The 17121-nt window shown below is 57.0% G+C and overlaps 4 protein-coding genes across 4 annotated transcripts; 1 reads left to right on the forward strand and 3 right to left on the reverse strand.

The window, feature by feature from the left end:
• Nucleotides 1-972: 972 nt before the first annotated feature.
• On the reverse strand, nt 973-5712 carry BXZ73DRAFT_99373 (uncharacterized protein; the record flags this gene model as incomplete). The annotated part of the gene is made up of 38 exons (XM_048027981.1): nt 973-1044; nt 1101-1254; nt 1312-1336; nt 1382-1439; nt 1495-1522; nt 1584-1596; nt 1664-1710; nt 1774-1874; nt 1928-1967; nt 2017-2032; nt 2093-2104; nt 2170-2194; nt 2252-2286; nt 2349-2374; nt 2439-2453; nt 2508-2525; nt 2653-2709; nt 2764-2805; nt 2855-2868; nt 2921-2999; nt 3050-3178; nt 3997-4021; nt 4073-4130; nt 4189-4216; nt 4268-4375; nt 4423-4536; nt 4590-4605; nt 4666-4677; nt 4749-4773; nt 4825-4859; nt 4921-4946; nt 5003-5028; nt 5084-5101; nt 5165-5231; nt 5294-5338; nt 5399-5412; nt 5470-5548; nt 5606-5712. 38 exons carry the CDS (start codon nt 5710-5712, stop codon nt 973-975), a joined length of 1809 nt encoding a protein of 602 aa, XP_047880060.1.
• Nucleotides 5713-6803: 1091 nt separating this feature from the next.
• Nucleotides 6804-8242, reverse strand: BXZ73DRAFT_88923 (kinase-like protein; the record flags this gene model as incomplete). The annotated part of the gene is made up of 6 exons (XM_048025116.1): nt 6804-6842; nt 7069-7530; nt 7552-7602; nt 7873-7938; nt 7986-8116; nt 8179-8242. The coding sequence occupies 6 exons, from the start codon at nt 8240-8242 to the stop codon at nt 6804-6806; spliced, it is 813 nt and encodes a 270-aa protein (XP_047880061.1).
• Nucleotides 8243-8639: 397 nt separating this feature from the next.
• On the forward strand, nt 8640-12901 carry BXZ73DRAFT_75916 (tRNA synthetases class I-domain-containing protein; the record flags this gene model as incomplete). Its single annotated transcript, XM_048022313.1, has 18 exons — nt 8640-8703; nt 8759-8932; nt 8984-9206; nt 9259-9420; nt 9470-9551; nt 9757-9876; nt 9928-10042; nt 10092-10180; nt 10235-10456; nt 10515-10700; nt 10753-10911; nt 10968-11138; nt 11195-11701; nt 11757-11912; nt 11962-12165; nt 12224-12568; nt 12625-12774; nt 12833-12901. The coding sequence occupies 18 exons, from the start codon at nt 8640-8642 to the stop codon at nt 12899-12901; spliced, it is 3198 nt and encodes a 1065-aa protein (XP_047880062.1).
• Nucleotides 12902-13903: 1002 nt separating this feature from the next.
• Nucleotides 13904-17079, reverse strand: BXZ73DRAFT_75917 (uncharacterized protein; the record flags this gene model as incomplete). The annotated part of the gene is made up of 6 exons (XM_048022314.1): nt 13904-15722; nt 15785-16352; nt 16436-16550; nt 16715-16761; nt 16866-16942; nt 17060-17079. The coding sequence occupies 6 exons, from the start codon at nt 17077-17079 to the stop codon at nt 13904-13906; spliced, it is 2646 nt and encodes an 881-aa protein (XP_047880063.1).
• Nucleotides 17080-17121: the final 42 nt, after the last annotated feature.

The following is a 17121-nucleotide window of genomic DNA, read 5'->3' on the forward strand; positions in this document are numbered from 1 at the left end:
GGAGACGACATCTCCTCCGAGATCCTAGCCGGAGACGGCATCTCCTCCAAGGAGATGCCGTCTCCTCTGAGACCGTGTGGGAAGTAACTTCTCCTCCGAGATCCTAGCCGGAGACGGCATCTCCTCCGAGGAGATGCCGTCTCCTCTGAGACCGTGTGGGAAGTAACTTCTCCAGAGCGCAACGGCCTCTCCCGCGTGCGCGGTCCGGAGGCACCCTCTCCTGTGATTGCCGTCAGGAACATTTGGAGATCAATCTCCAGAGGGAGATCCACACGTTTCCTGATGAGCGCCGCCCCCGTCACGGAGCCCGCCAACCTGCCTGACGCAGTCCTCATTCAACCAGGATGCTCGCTCGCGAACAGGGTCTTCACTCAACAAGATCTGGACGCGTTAATGGATAGAACGTCTCAGGCCGGCATCGCCGCTCAACTAGAAGCCGAAACCCGACTCAGCCCTCAGTGCGATGCCACGACGCCTATGTCTCAGCGAGAGGAGCAAGCATTCATCCAGAAGGTCAATACCGTCATCGTTGCATTCTCTCGCGAGGAGGCGAGGAAAGCTGAGAAGATAAAGAAGGCTCGTCTGCGCTCGCGGACCGGGGGAGCACGCGGCTAAGTGGACAGAGGGCGAGATGGGGCGACTCCCTCTCCTCCTCCTTCCGAGTCCGCTCGCCGTCCGCTGGCGGCTCGATGGACTGAGTCCCTTTTCCATATCATATCGTCGAACACTCTGTATACGCTCTGTGCGCTTTGCTTCTGGTATCTTGTGCTGTGTCTCCTTGTTGTCTGTTGGCTCTCATTGGTTGTATTGCATTTTGCGGCTTCGTGGTGTTGGTTTCTGGTCATACTCAGGCCCGTCTGGTAACGCCCGAATCGCTTATCGCCGTATAAGAAGCGAGATCTGATTCACCCCCGACGTCAGAACCATCCATATTCAAGAGCACATTGTGCACGCCAAGTAATACCCTATCATCTACGCGTACACTCCGTGCTCGTGAGTGACAGGTTTGGCGAACACGACTTGCTCCGACTTTCCTGCGTTCTGCTGTGACTCCAATAGTTTGTGGATGGCTTCAAGAAAGACAAAGTATGAACACGCACCACTTCAGCGACGACAACGCTTTCTGCTTCCCGGTGTGAAGCATGCTCCAAGCCCCTGGATGTCCGAAACTGGAGCTGAGTTCCGGGTGGTGAGGTATCGCTGCCGCCAAACGTCCTCACGCCGCGCTTCGCAAGCGCTTTCCTGCCGTTCAACCTAAGAGTGCTCTTAGTAGTTGTACGACATCGGCGAGAATAAGGATGCAATGCTCACGCGGCAAGCATTGAGTTCCCGTACACTGGCATCACGTCAGCATGTGAGGTAGCTACAGCCACAAACATACGTCGGATGGCTACGATCCCAGAGGCGGAGTATGAAAGTGTATCCGGATACACGAGCGACTATGAAAGGTATTAGCACAAGAACTATATGAGCCGATAACCGGTAGATATTCACCATAATCATCGTGATAGAGGCTACAATTCTTCAGCAGGTCAGAGGCGTCAGTGTGCACTCTCAAACGGATCGGACGATGCGCTCTATACCCTGTTGTGAGACCTGGCGGAAGAAGACAACCGTGAGCATGAACCTTCTTCGAAGCACGCTCAGGTCTTGGAGTTCTCACCGGTGTATATCAAGTAGAGCGCCATTGTGTTGACCAGCGAGTCCGTCCTGGGGCGACGTCAACATCAACAGATGAGACATGGGATTCTACGTGAATAGTGATGTGCGCACTCTTTGATCCCGGTACGACTGTTCTTCAGTGATAGGACCAGTGTGAGAGTGAGAAGGAGATCTGCTACAACCGCGGTGACAGTCCCCGCTGCAAGCAACCACTATAAGAGCGTCGTCAGCGTTCAAAAAAATAATATCGGAACATGATACGCACGGATATGCTGCTAAGACGGCTCAGTTGGTCAATGTGGAACCTAAGTGCACGTATGAGACCGGCTCCGGACGAGAAGGGACAAAACATACGCTTGATATGTACATCCTGTACGAAATGCGCCTATCAGCTTCACAGGAACCAGACGCACTGGTAGCGAAAACGTACCGATATAGAACGCTGGGTGTAAGTATCAATATCCTGTATCATCCAACACCTCACGCGTTATAGTAAATATGCAATACCTAGCTCGGCGATAAGTAAAAGTGCCTGATAAAACGGCATTCTTCAACGAAGCGACTTCAGGAGGGTGGAAGCTACGCTCACCACAACCATTGCCATGAGACGATATTTCCGACCAACTGAATAAAGTTTTGAATCGTTAACCTGCTCGCTGCACAGGGAGAGGGATTGGATTTCTCACTCATATAGACTCTCCAGGTGTAGAAGCTGACTCGTGAACGTATGTAAGTGAGCACTTACGCCGACAGTTCTTACCGCACCTTTGACTGACGAGGATAGTGAGGCACTATGACAAAGTTCGACGTCAAAATTAGAAGAGATCACTCTACTCGAGACTCACTGATAAGATCGGTAGTAGCTGAAGACGATTGAAGGTCATCACAGCCGGCGAAAGGGCGAAGCGCTATGCTTACATCAAGAGACCTGTGACACACACACGCTCTTGATCAATGTTTCAAACACCGACTGAGCAACACGCCGCTTACCAGACACCGAATGCAAGTCTTTCGGGATGAGAATAGTTCGTCACCAAGTAGAAGTAACTGCGAAGGCATGAGTAAGGGCGATATCAAACAACCGCTCGTCGACGTACGTACCAGATGTGCATGGTAAGAACGCTGAATATCGACTCGAAAACTCTGCGTTTGTGATCAGCAAGTGCTCTTCGTATGCGGGCATGCAACACACATGATCCCAATCACCTGGAGCGTATTTGTGAGGCTTGTAGTTTGTCCTGATTCTATGCCCACTTACCAAAGACCTGAGCAGCATCGATTCTCGTGGGTATAGCGCGAAAAACCTCATGGATTGGTACAGAGTGATACCATATAAGCTGCAGAGTAAATGAGGCGGCTTAAACAACGGGTGAAAGCCTCGACTCACATCAGCCCTACAAACGTGCCAATAAGCACGGCGCCGTACATGGCATCCAGTGACGGCGCATTGCAAGGTGGTCGCAGGCACGGTTCAGACATGGGGAAGCTGTCGCCGATGAACGAGAAACCGCGCGGGCTTTAAATGCGTCGTCAGTACTTACCCACGAGATCACCCGCTTGTCGCGGGGAAGCGTACACTGCAATGCCGTTGAGCGACGTTCAGGGACTCGGAAGGTAGGCGTGAGAGGATTGTCCCTCATATGACTATAAGGGCGTCAACTATCGAACTCCTGGCACCGTCCATGCGGTTGACGTCTCAATAGTTTCGGCATCTTACCAGCCAGTCTCACTCTTCTCCAATTTGCGCAGCATCTTGTACCAGTGATCATATGATCATCGACGGACGTGCCGTCGCCATCTGCCAAGTCGCTGCTGAACCGGGGCAGTGCGGAGATTGACGGGCGTCGGAGCCAATGAATGCACTTCTTTGACGTTATAAAGGAGACGTCAGTAGAAACGGGAACTATGAACGCTGCGATGACCGACCGCCTGAATCTCTGTACTCGCTCGCGTCGCACCACCTTGCTGTACGTCGTTGTGATTCCGGGCATTGAAAGTTGAACGCTCAGGCTTGAACTACCGGAAGACATGACAAGACGCGGCCACTAACACGAACTCGAGCAAGGGGGGGATCGCCTAACGAGAGCTCAGTTCCGTCACGCCGCCTTTGCGAGATAGAGATGTGCTCACTGTGGAGCTTCTACGTCCGTTTCGCTGAAGCTGCGTGTGCACATCAGCCCGGCCTCGACGGAGAGCCTCGAAGCGGCATGCTTCTCAGAGTGTCTCCCCAACCCCGACCACTGTGTTCAAGATGTGCTGACGAAGTGCTTTTCTGGCGTTCGAACTGAAATCGTATTAGCTTGTGAGAAAATCGATGTTTCTGGTGAGGCTCACGAGACGAGAATGAAGTACCCGAACACTGGGATGATGGGTCAGCAAAGAGTCGGTGACACTCGCAACGGGTACTCACGCCTGACAGCGATTATACCAGAGGCCGAGTATGTCAAAGTGGTTGGTAAGACAAGCGGCTATCGAGAACGTCGGAACTCAGCGTTCAGTCTTCGATAAGTAGGGGAACGGACTTACTAAAGTTGTGATGATGACGGCAGAAATCCTACGAGATCATGTCAAACAACCCGAAGACGATATTTGGGCAGTAACTTACAGTGTAAGTACACCTTGTAGAGAACGAATGAGTGAAGACAACGCAATCGCAGGGATGAGTACGTAATACACCCAGTTCATGATCACGACTTTCATGTCCGATTCCGTTCTGAGAAGAAGTCAATATATAACGGAGGTGTAGTGCATATTACTCACAGGGAGAGCTCAGCGCTGCTCTTATGCAGCCCGAGCGTGATCAGCAACTCTGTTGCCATCACAATCACCGTCGACGCCCTGAGGCCCCACGAGCAGGTTGCATCCATGCTGAGCCTTTTCGGACCATTATCTCAGGCACGCACAGGATGCATTTTAAAGCCACGTACGCTTGGTATATGGAGGCTAGCAAAAGGGGGCGTCAATCACGTCCCGCTGACACATTCGAAGCGGCATCTCACGTACCTGCGAACACGCCTGAGGAAGAAGAGATACGATTCAATATCAGCTGAACTACCCAGACACGCGGGGGTTGTAGCGGGCGTTACCGGTCTCAAGGCCTAATATAAACACCTGTGAAGCATATAATCAGGTATTTATTCGTGGCATTTACTTCAAACCTACCAACGCCGTCGTCATGAAACGGCGTCCCCGCTCCACTGTATGACACAGAGAGTGCGCATCAAAATCCGTGCATGATCACGCAGACCAGGAACGCACTCAGATGGATTCTCCGCACGTTATAACTAGTCGAATGTGAAGGTCAGTGGCTCATACCTTGAATGTTCACTCTGATTCGTACCCTTGGCTTACCAAGATACCAAAGCACTGGATGGTTACGATTAGTCAAATGAAGCGTCCTAATGGCAGAAGTTTGGCTCACCAACGAGAACGGGATCAACTGTGTATGCAGCACGAATATTGAATAGGGCAGTGTATTTCGTGAAGGATGGCACGCACTCACGTCGAGCGCCCATCTTCCAGCGAAGTCAGGTGGGCATGATCCTTTCAAAGCCACACGGTAAAGGTAACTGCGGTTCAGAAATGCTCGATGAGTGGAATAGTCGTGCGGTCAGGGTGGCATTGTCCCTACTAGACTTGCGCAATGACGATGGCGCCGTACATCCATTGGAAGACCCTTTCCGGATGTCAATACGGCTATATATGCTGAGGGGAAGCATATTGTACGACCACTTACCCGACGCAATCAACCTGATACGTCGACCGCTGGTGAGCATATGCTTCCCCTGATAGGACAACTTCACGCACCAGGAATCGCAGAGCGATCTTGTCGTCGTAATGCCTCCTCAAGCATCGATAAGCTTGATGGAGAACCAGCCCGCACAGCCTGGGTCGACCCAGTTTACCCTCAGCACACAAAGTACTAGTAGATACTCGCACTCACAGGAAACCGAAGTACATTCCGCTAAAAATTGCCGCATAAGGGTCCTTGAATGGCGTGGTCGATGACAACGAAGGTCGAGTATCTGAAGATATGGTGGTGTTAGACATGGAGGGGTGCGGAAACTGTGCCCGCCTGTCCGCCCGCCACGGTGGCCTGTTATCACTGTGCGGCGTCAACAGAGCATCGCCTTGAGAGCCTTCAGCCGCCGCGTGGTAGCCGCTCGTTTAAAAATATTCGCGTGGCATATAATGAGCCACGCACTCAATTCCATACCCGAACCCAGCTTTTGAATGAGCGCGTAGCCGCCACGTTTGCCTTAGATCATGTCTCCTGCTTCAAGATGAGCGACGGAAGAGTGGCGGGAAAGGACAGCAGTGGGATTCATGACAACATCACGCGAGACGACGCGAGTGATCTGACGACGGACTCGGCGCATGCGAAGCAAGATGCGGTGAGTGAAGCAGGCGAGAGGACGTGGATACCACAGAAGTAGGACGCGACTACAGCGAGCATAGAGGCAGATACGCAAGGGCATACTAGTGGTAACGGGACGCGGCGAAAAACGGCGGCATCCAAAGGGGTGGGGATGGGGAGTGGAGGGGGGTGGGACTGGGGTGGGAACGCGAGCGGAGGGAAGACGTGATCGGGCAGAGGGTAGGGGGATATGCGGTGCAAGTGAGAGAGGGGAGGAGAGGGAAGGCGGTGCGATACCACGGCCTCAGGGCACAGCGCGGGATGTATGCCCTGCGTACGAGAGGCCGACACACACTGTACATACACACATCGTAACCCAGCCGCACAATAAATTCGGACATATCTCCACCTCGCGACGTACTGGTGGCGGCGGGCGGAGGGACTTGGGTTGGTGGGCTGCAGCACAGAAGCACCTTCAGTCAGCACTGGTTCCTAGGCGAGCGAGGGCTGTGACTGACCTGGTCCACAAGATATATGCACGGTCACCCCACCGACCCGCCCATCCTCGCAGCATCCACGGAGGGAAATGCGGGCGACCACCCACGCCAGGGGTAGTCTGCGGGCGAGTCACGCTGGTCATGATCGTTCCCGTTTACGAAGGGGGCGGGTGTGTTCGTCCATAATGATAATATAGCCGGCGTCCCGCAGGTGATCGTGGTCGTGCCGTGAAATTCATTCTAGCTTGGTAGCATATACACACGCGGGACGTCGTCCTGTTTGTCCCTTACCGCGCCGGTTGACGGCCTTCAACGTGGCCTGTGGCCTAAAGCGCCGTCAGTGGCGAGCGGAGAGACACGAAGAGGGGAGCCAACGTACCTAAAGTGACTTCTGGAGCCACGTACCGACACATCTTGAACGACTATGCTCGAACCCTCCGTGAGGCCGCATAAGCGGCCTTGCTGGCGGTGGCGGCAGCTGCGGTAGACACGCTTGCGGGTCGCGAGAGGCGAGCTGGAGCTGGAGCGCTTGCTCGCGCCTGGGCGGGGGACGCACCAGTCGAAGACGCCGTCGTACTCGAAGCCATGTTTCTCCGCGAGCCCCCGGAAGAGGGAGCGGGGGCCCTCGTAGTCCCGGAGGTCTTCAAACTCGAGGGCGCGGACGTACTTGTAGACGATGTCAAACTCGCTGGAGAGGCCGATGGTGAGGACGGATTCGGTCTCAAGCTTCTTGTCGCGGATGAGGTCCCAGGTGTCGGACACGGAGGAGTCCTTGATCTTCCGCCAGGGAAAGGTGCCGCGAAGGAAGTAGATGAGTATGTAGGCGAGGCCTTCGAGGTCGTCGCGGCGGGAGCACTCGATGCCAAGATGGGTGCTGATGGCGGCGAAGAGACAGGTGCCTACACCGTGGTGGTCATCCTGGTGATAAGGGATGTGGAAGCTGGTGCGGGGGTCGCGGAACTTCTTTGCGAGGCCGAAGTCAATAACGTTGACCACGCAGTCGGAGCTAGCAGTCTAAGAGGTCTTTAAGACGACAAAGTTTGCAGGCTTAATATCGCAATAGACGAAGTCGCGAGAGTGGATGTGCTCTGCGGGCGATGATGTCAGAACTAGGTTCATTACGGAGATGGGACGCGGTCGGTAGGGCAGCGCGCGCGAGACGGCGTAGGTCGGGACGCGGCGTTCGTCTCCGCACCAACATACCGAGAGGAGGCCATCGAACGTGTGGAATCGTGTGAGACCGGGGCTCGGAGGCGTTGAGAGAGCGGAGTAGAGAGGGTGGTCAAGGGTGACCTCGGCCGGATTTTGTAGGGAAAAAGGAAACAGAGGATGAAAATAGGGGGGAAGGGGACTGACCAGTTGATCGGCGAGCATGAGGACGGTCTTGAAGGAGAAGTGGCGGTTGTACATGCGGAAAAGGTCCTCGAGAGAAGGGCCAAGGAGGTCGACGACCATGATGTTGTAGTCACCCCGCTTGCCGGGACGCCGGGGCCATTCATGAGGGTCTTGTAGATCTTGGACTCTTGTTTGAGGGGCGAGGACTTTGCAATGGCGGGCTCGAGCTTGATGGTGACTTCCTTTCCGGAGGTGGTGTGGACGCCTGGGAAGAGGGAAAGACGCGTTGGGAAGGGGAGGAGAGGTGGAGGGGAGCGAGCGACGCACCACAGCCGTCAATGGAGATTTCTTCCTCGAGCCTGTATTTGCCACCGAACGTGTAGGGATCCATGGTATGTTCGTGAGGACGTTGCTGGGGGAGACACGTCGAAGGGGGCTCGACGGACGGGAGAGGAGGTCGCAGGGGAAGAAAAGGCGGGGAGATCGAGCACGAGTGAGTGATCGAGGGGACGGAAGAGGGCAAGATCTCGCTTTGCTCGGCTATTCTCGCGATCCCGTAGTGCCGGGCATTGAGGGCGCTCCGGTGCGTGGTCCATCTTGGGCGTCTGTCCTGATTAGACCTCTGAGATAAGATAACGATTGGAGTGCGGCCAATCGAGTGAGTGACTCGCTTTGAGCTGGATTAATGTTGCCCAAGCTGAATGCTCCGTTCAACGGCGCATCGATTCATCCTTTCCCGCCTCCCTCGTCGCCCTCCGACTAGACCCCTTCACTTCTCTCTTGCCGCCATGTCTGAGCCCTCGGCTACCGCGCCCCCGGCCGACCCCGCCGCACCCATTTCTAAGAATGCCGGTGCGTTTCTCTAGTTCTGGTTCAGACGTGCCCGGGCTGACCGTACATGTCGCAGAGAAGAAAAAAGCTAAGATGAAGGAGAACGAGGCGCGCCTTGCCCTCAAGGCTGCAAAGGCCGCCAAGGCCGCTGCCACCACGCCCGCTGGCGGAGAGAAGAAGGCGAAGAAGGAGAAGGAGCAGGAGCAGGAGGTCCCGTTCGTGAACACCACGCCTAAGGGGGAGAAGAAAGGTGCGTCAACGCATCTATGATGTCCGCCATTGCGCGCTGAGTGTGGGCTAGACATGTCGCAGCCCATGCCTGCCGGCTACAACCCAATCGCCATCGAGGCTGCTTGGTACGACTGGTGGCAGGCCCAGGGCTTCTTCCAGCCTCAGTTAACACAGAACGGCGAAGTCAAACCTGAGGGCGTCTTCGTTATCCCCTCGCCCCCACCAAATGTCACCGGCAGTCTTCACATCGGACACGCCCTGACGGTCGCGATCCAGGACTGCTTGGTTCGATGGTCAGTCCTCCCCGTCTTTCGTTGGTCATATGCAAGCCAAGACTTCACGTAGGAATCGTATGCTGGGCAAAACTACACTCTTCGTCCCCGGGTTCGACCATGCTGGTATCTCCACTCAGTCCGTGGTTGAGAAGCGATTGTACAAGACCGGCGTCACGCGACACGACCTCGGACGCGAGAAGTTCGTAGAGAAGGTCTGGGAATGGAAAGAAGAGTGAGTCCTATGCCTTCTCGTTCACGCGCGTATGTAACCTGTGGTCTAGCTACCAAGGTCGGATCACCAACCAACTCCAGAGGTTGGGCGGAAGTTATGATTGGACTCGTGTAGCCTTCACGATGAACGAGGTACGTCTTCTCCCTCAGTCTCTTGCATACATGCTAGCGAGCGCACTCTCGCCGGTATGAGAGGTGACTCTGTGCTCGTCTCCATACTCGCGCGTTAATGGAGGGCACGCGAAGGCACGCGGCATGGAAATGGAGCTATGGCGCAGACTGATGCGCCGTCACCTTGCGCTCTCGTACTCACTTTGCGTATGTCCATCACGTGTAGAGCCTCTCAAAAGCCGTCGTAGAAACCTTCTGCACCCTCCATGAAGAGGGGATTCTGTACCGCGCGAATCGGCTGGTCAATTGGTGCGTCAAGCTGAACACGACGCTGTCAAATCTCGAGGTACGCGGCTTTTGACACCCTGACAAGAATCTCCCACTGATTTGACGATAGGTAGACCAGAAGCAGCTAGAGGGCCGGACCCTTCTCAACGTGCCTGGCTACGACCTGAAGGAGAAATTCGAGTTCGGTATCATCGTCTCATTTGCGTACCCCATAGAGGGCTCAGGTACGTTATCTCTGGCCGGTAATGAGTCGCCGTACTAACGAGGCAGCAGATGAGAAGATCGTCGTTGCGACGACCCGTCCAGAGACCATGCTGGGCGATACCGCTGTAGCCGTTCACTCTCAGGATCCCCGATACAAGGTAATATCCTGACGATATGTGCTCGTGCTGGGTCGCTGATGACTTGTCGTACAGCATCTTCATGGCAAGTTTGTGAAGCACCCCTTCGTTGATCGCCGGATCCCGATCATCACCGACGACATCGTCGTCGACATGGCTTTCGGTACTGGTGCCGTCAAAATCACCCCCGCGCATGACCCCAACGATTACGAGGTCGGCGCTCGCCACAAGTTGGACTTCATCAACATTTTGAACGACGACGGTACCTTCAACGAGAATGCTGGCGAGAAGTTCAAGGTATGCCACTCCGCCGCCACTCTAAGATTCCTCGCTGAATTCGTGTCGCGGTTCGCAGGGCATGAAGCGCTTCCATGCTCGCGTGGCTGTCGTACAAGCACTCAAGGACCTCGGTCTGTACGTCGAGACCAAGGACAACCCGATGCAGATTCCCATTTGCAGCAAGTCCGGAGACGTCATTGAACCCATTCTCAAGCCACAATGGTGGGTGAACTGCACGCCGCTGGCAGAGGAGGCCGTCAAGGTATGTCACGGAGTCTCGAAGGGTTCGGACACATGAGCTGACGAGTGTACAGCGCACAAGGGCGGGCGAGCTTAACATCGCGCCCAAGTCGTCCGAGGCTGAGTGGTATCGTTGGCTCGAAGGTATTCAGGACTGGTGTATCTCGCGGCAACTGTGGTGGGGTCACAGGTGTCCTGCCTACTTCGTCAAAGTCGAGGGCCAGGATCAGGATGTAAGTCGTTCCTTTGAGGATATGGCATCCACTCCGGCTGACCCGCGCGATGCCAGCGCAACGACGGCAAGCACTGGGTGGTTGGCCGCACTCTGGAAGAAGCGATGGCCCGCGCCGAGAAGCTTGCGGCAGGTGCGAAGTTCACTTTGGAGCAAGATGAAGATGTGCTCGACACCTGGTTCTCGTCCGGTCTCTGGCCATGGTCGATCCAGGGATGGCCGTCAAAAGTGGGTGTCCTTGGCCTCCCAATATGCGCTCCACTGACGCGACAGCCATCGCCCAGACTAAGGATCTCGAGATGTTCTATCCTGCTTCATTGCTCGAGACCGGCTGGGATATTCTCTTCTTCTGGGTCGCCCGCATGGTCATCCTCGGCGTTCACTTGACCGGCAAGATGCCGTTCTCGGAGGTCTACTGTCACGCGATGATCCGAGATGCACACGGGCGCAAGATGTCCAAGTCACTCGGGAACGTCATTGACCCGCTCGATGTCATCCAGGGTCTCGACCTCGAGTCCCTCCACCAGAAGCTGTACGAGGGCAACTTGGACGAGCGCGAGATCGTGAAGGCAAAGGCCGGCCAGAAGAAGGATTTCCCGAAGGGCATCCCCCAGTGCGGCACGGACGCGCTCCGCTTCGCACTCTGCGCCTACTCCGGCGGCGGGCGCGACATCAACCTCGAGATCCTGCGCGTGGAGGGCTACCGCAAGTTCTGCAATAAGATCTTCAACGCGACCAAGTTCGCGATGCTCAAGCTCGACGAGACCTTCGTGCCTTCTCCTGCTGCCCAGGTGAGGAGATACGTTTCGCGGCGTCGGGTGCGTCTGATCGTCGTGGCCGCATCAGCCCACTGGCAACGAGTCGCTCGTTGAGAAGTGGATCCTCCACAAGCTCAACCTCGCGTCGGAAGAGATCAACAAGCAGCTGACCGACCGCAATTTCATGAGCGCCACCAACGCTGCGTACAACTTCTGGCTGTACGAGCTCTGTGACGTGTATATTGTAAGAACTTCGGGCATCCCTCGCACTCGTTAGCTCACTGCGTGTTTAGGAAGCGATGAAGCCCATGACGGAAGAGTCGGCGTCGGAGACCACCCGCAAGTCCGCACAGCAGACGCTCTACACGTGTCTCGACCACGGTCTCCGCCTCCTCCATCCCTTCATGCCGTATGTCACCGAGGAGCTCTGGCAGCGCCTGCCGCGCCGCCCGAACGACCCCACGCCGTCGATCATGGTATCGAAGTACCCCACTTTCGTACGTCTTCGCGGAGATCCCATCAATCTCACGTCACTGACGAATGGACCCACCGCAGGACAAAGCCTTCGAGTTCTCACAGGCGGAGCGCGACTTCGATCTCGTGTTCTCCGCCGTTAAAGCTTCCCGTGCCCTCGCCGCCGCGTACAACGTCCAGCAGAATCTCCAGGGTGAGAGCGCACAATATTCCATCCCCAACTCGGTCGCTAACGCCACCCTTCCAGTCTTCATGCGCGCTGAGAAGGAGGACGAGGCCGAGCTTTTCGCCTCGCAGATCCCGACGTTCCTCGCGCTGACGAAGAACTGCATGTCCGTCGACGTCGTGCGCGACATCAGCGGCGTCCCCGCCGGCTGCGGCTCGGAGCTGCTGACGCCGACCATCTTCACCCACATCCTCGTCAGGGTACGTGCCACCGTGTCCGCGTTCGCTCGCTGCGCCTGACGCGTGCTGTGATGTAGGGCCAGGTGGACATCGACGCCGAGGTCAACAAGGGCGAGAAGAAGCTCGCGATCGCGAAGATGAACCTGTCGAAGATCCAGAAGATCGAGGCGCAGGCGGATTACGAGTCGACGGTGCCGGAGAGCGTCCGCCTTGCGAACGAGGAGAGGGTGGGTCGCGTGTCTGGCGTGGATCCGTCGCAGCTGCTTACGCCGCGTGTCCTTCTAGCGCAAGACGTTCGAGGCTGACATTCAGCTCTTGGAGCACTCGATCCAGATGTTCACCGAGATGAAGTAGTATGCTTGTCGTGGCTGTGTGACGTAGTCGAGACTCTTGCTGTCTCTTTTGTATAAAACGGCTCTTTCTCCGGCTCTCCACGATCGCGTGAATGGAGGGAATATGGGTTGTTCATCACACAAACTGGTTGCCGTGACGGCAGTACACGCATGCGGATACAGCTATCTGCAGGCTCATGACCTTCATCCAGCGTGCCCAACTTTCACGGAGATCCCATCATGACCCCAGAGACGACGGGAACTAAGCGTACGGGCCTCCTCCGTCCCCATGCGCTCGCATATACTCAACCCATTCATCCAGCGCCCACCAGGTTCGGAATCATCGTTCCCCCCGCCTTCGATCCACTAGACGTCTCCCACCCCGTTGAGGTCTTCCGCCAATCATCCCGTCAACCTCTACGTACTGAATCTCTACCTCCACTTCCCACGCGCTTGACCCTATGTCCACCGCATTGCCCGCAGACCTCACCCTCGCGACGACCGCGACCTCCTTCGTCCTCACGCACACCCTCGCCGCGGGCCCCATGGACCTCGAGGTGCCCCTCGCGTCCTACGGGTACGGCGCGGGGTCGCGAACGAGGCCTCACACGAGTGGCGAAACGACGCAAGCTGGGACGCGTTCGCGTACGTGTGGCCGCAGCGCGCCGCGGACGCGAGTCGCAGAAGAGACGGGCGCGGCTTCGCAGGTTGGAGATCGAGAGTACGAACAGCACGATGGTATACAAAATGGAACGGTAAGGTAGAGTACAGGATGTCACGGACGGGACGGACTATGCAACGGTGCGACAAATTAATCTACAGAATAGCAGGGACAAACCAAATTATGCACAACTACAGAGAAAACCAGAGAAAACGACGGAGCCACAACTGCTGAAGACGGTCCTTGAGGACCACTCCGAGGAGACAGTCGATGCTCCGTCAAGTCCAATAGATAAATGATAAATAGGCAAGAGTCCCTTCCAGCCCGACGCGGGTCTGGCAGTGCTCACGTACAGTAAGTCCTTCACTCGTCGTCAGAGCTAAGGTCCGAGGAGTCATCGCCGTCGTCGTCTTCATCGGGCTTGTAGTCGTCGTCATCGCTCGAGTCTTCGTCGTCGGCCTGGTCGTTCTGCTGTGTCTGCTGGGCTTGGTTCTTGCCCGCGTCTTCATCTTCGTCTTCGTCTTCGTCATCTTCGTCCTCTTCCACGTCCCCGCCGCCCTCCTCCACACCATCGTCCGTCTTCAGGCGATTGCTGCCCCTCCGCGAGCTCCCCGCGGGCTCTTCATCGTAGAACGCCCTCAATGGCAAGGCGCCGGCGCCACCCAGGTCGATCGAGTCCAAGAACCCGTCGACGTCCGGCATACTGGCCTTGGCCGTGGCTTTGCCCTTGCCCTTGCCGACACACTCCTCGTCTTCGTCCCACGCGCTCGCGCGCGGCCGCCTGATCACAGGCGTCTCCCCCGCCCGCGCCCTATCCTTCCCTTTCCACCACTGGGTGCCCGACCCCGACGCATCGTCGCGCTCGCCGTCCCACGCGCCCGCGCTCACCGGCAGCCTCCTCCCCACAGGCGTCCCTGGGGCGGGCGGGCGCGGGAGCACGCGGTGGTTCTGGCGCGGAGGGGGAGGCGCGCGCGGCTTCGGGACCCGCGAGGACCCGTCGTCGTCGCCCATGCCTTCGTCCATGTCGAGCCCCGGCACCTCCGTCGGCGGCTTCTCCGCCGGCACGACCGAGGGCACGTACGTGCGGCGCGGCGCGGGCCACTCGCCGTCGGAGGCGTAGTCCACGAGCTCGTCGTTCTCGTCCCGCACCACGATCCGCGGCGCGAAACCCGCGAGCGGCGCGGGGCCGGACGGCGTGGCGAGGTAGGACGACGCGGAGGTTGCGGGGGAGACGTCGGACGCGCGCGGCGGCGGCGGCGGCGGCGGCGGCGGCGGGGCTGGCAGAGGGGGGCCGAAGCGCGACGGTCTGGACCGGGGCCGGGCGTTGTCGTCCGTGGCCATCTCGACTTCGGGCGCGGCGGGGCAGTGGACGAGGTCGAAGGGACCGGAGATGTTCATCGGTTCTTCGCCTTGATCGACGGCCATCGGGTCTGAGGTCATGATCACGTCGGGATCCGTCGTCTGCGCGTCAGCTGTGTCGACCGTCATGACTTCGTCCGCGAACGGGGTGATCTCCCCGTATATTGTGGTTTGAAGTGCTGTTGAAGCGGCGGCGAGGTCGAAGTCTGCTTCTATCAGCATCGGGACTTCTTCGTGGATAATCGACGGCGGAGGGCAGGGAGGAACGGACGACCCTAATCCGAGCAACGAATGACTATCAAGTGATTTGGGGGGAGTCAGTGGGGCGTTTCTGGTGAAAGCGTTGAAGGCTGAGCGCGGAGGGCTCTGGGTAGCAGCGGCGGGGAGGAGAAGAGGGTTGGGGGCGGCCTGGGAGAACGGGTTGACGATGGAGGAAGAGGCGATGCCAGGGTCGACGACTAGGTCCAATGCAGTGAGGGGAGACTCCTGTTGTATTTTCTCGTGCGGGGGGATGACAGGAGAAAGCGGGGCCTCGGCGAAGCTAGCGATGCGATGGGCCACGACGGGAGGGTGGATGCCGACGTGACTTGGGACTACAGTTGTCGCGGGCTTGATTCCTGGGGAAACCGCAGAATCGGACGTCTTGCTCAGGGTTGATGCTACGCCTTCATCTTCTGAGGTAGTGGGGGTAACAGCCTCGCTGGAGCCTTCCGAGTCGGAGGAGGAGAAATCCCAGGAACACGTCGAGGAGTAGGAGTATGAAAAGGCGTTCGGGTCTTCAGCGAGGTGTGAGAGGGCAAGCGCGATTTTGGCTTCCCGCGTGCTATAACGTTAAATGCGTTGAGAGATGTACTAGAAGAAAGAGTATGTCATGCAATCACGTACCGTTGGATCTCTAGCTGAACACGGCGGTCATTCGTCGACAAGGAGCGCCGAGGGTGGTCAGCCAAATGTTTGGGCTTGAAGACCACTTTCGCTAAACTTTCAGCATTTGACGGGTTCTCGACTTGAGCTCCGTGAGGAGAGGAAGGGGGTGCGGGCGGCTCCCGGTCCTTGAGCGCGTGGAGGGTGGCGACGAAGGCACCCCACAGCGTCTCGGCGACGAGAATCGTTGTGGAGGCGGCATCACGGGCCACGATATCGGCAACATATGCACCGAAAGCGACAGCACACGCGAGAGGGTCCCTCAAGGTGGAGGTGACGGTGAGAGTGGCGAGTATGAGGGAACAGATGGTCTCGAGGATGAGGAGCTGGGTGGTTGATAGCGCGTAGACAGCCGCATCGAAGAGCAGGTGAAGAGGAGATAGGAGTGATAAATGACACCAGAAAGGATGAGAGATGGGTAGAGTGGCGAGGGACGCGGATGAGTTGGCGACGCCACTGACTTCAACGGGGATGATGACCCCGCAGATGATGAGGACAATTGAGATCTCGATGATTGCCGAGGAAATGGCTACCCGGAGAGCGGGAAGATAATAGAGGATGTCTGACAGCATCAAGGTGATATGACGGAGCCGAATCGCAAGGTTTGCGAACCGGTGGCGGAGGGTGGTTGGAGGGGGTACGGTAAGGAAATGTAGGTCAAATTAGCTCTCGAGCAGGCAGGCGCGGGGAAACAAGCAGCAGATTGGATGTCTTGCAGGGGAACGCACTGGGAGGGAGACAAGTCGAGAGAGAGATGGTGGGGGGAAGAGATGTGCGGGCCACAGTGGTCAGTGGCGGGGTTGAGGACTTGAGCGCTTGGAGGTAGCCGGATCGAGATCGGGTTGCGCGTGTTCGTGCCCGGACAATAGCAGACCGACGCCTGGGACGCACCCTCCGTTCTCGCGCATCCAGAGGCTCCGGGTCACGCTTGGCTTTAGCTTCATAGCAATCAATCACCGGTGAATATACGGGGGACTTGGGATGTACATGTACACTCACCAATTCAAGACTGCCGTCTTTCAAGTGGTCGAGCTTTGCTTACAGTCGGCATTTCTAAACCGCCGGCCTGGAACCTCTGCTTCTCTCGCTTTCCCGTTGCTTAGACCCGCGAAGTCCCGACTTCCCGGAGTGGAACAAGGAGGTTGCTAAGGAAGGCCGTGGAACGGCCGGCATTGGATAGGAAAGTTAGCTCGATCGAGGGTGAAGGTAGGGGCTCCAACGCGCCCATACACATACCAGATTTTACTCCAGGACATGCTGCTTACCGAGGGTCTAACACCAGTGCAGCTTCTGGCTCG

Source organism: Epithele typhae, assembly GCF_022376455.1.
Source record: "Epithele typhae strain CBS 203.58 chromosome Unknown BXZ73scaffold_11, whole genome shotgun sequence".
Classification (NCBI taxonomy): Eukaryota; Fungi; Basidiomycota; class Agaricomycetes; order Polyporales; family Epitheliaceae; genus Epithele; species Epithele typhae.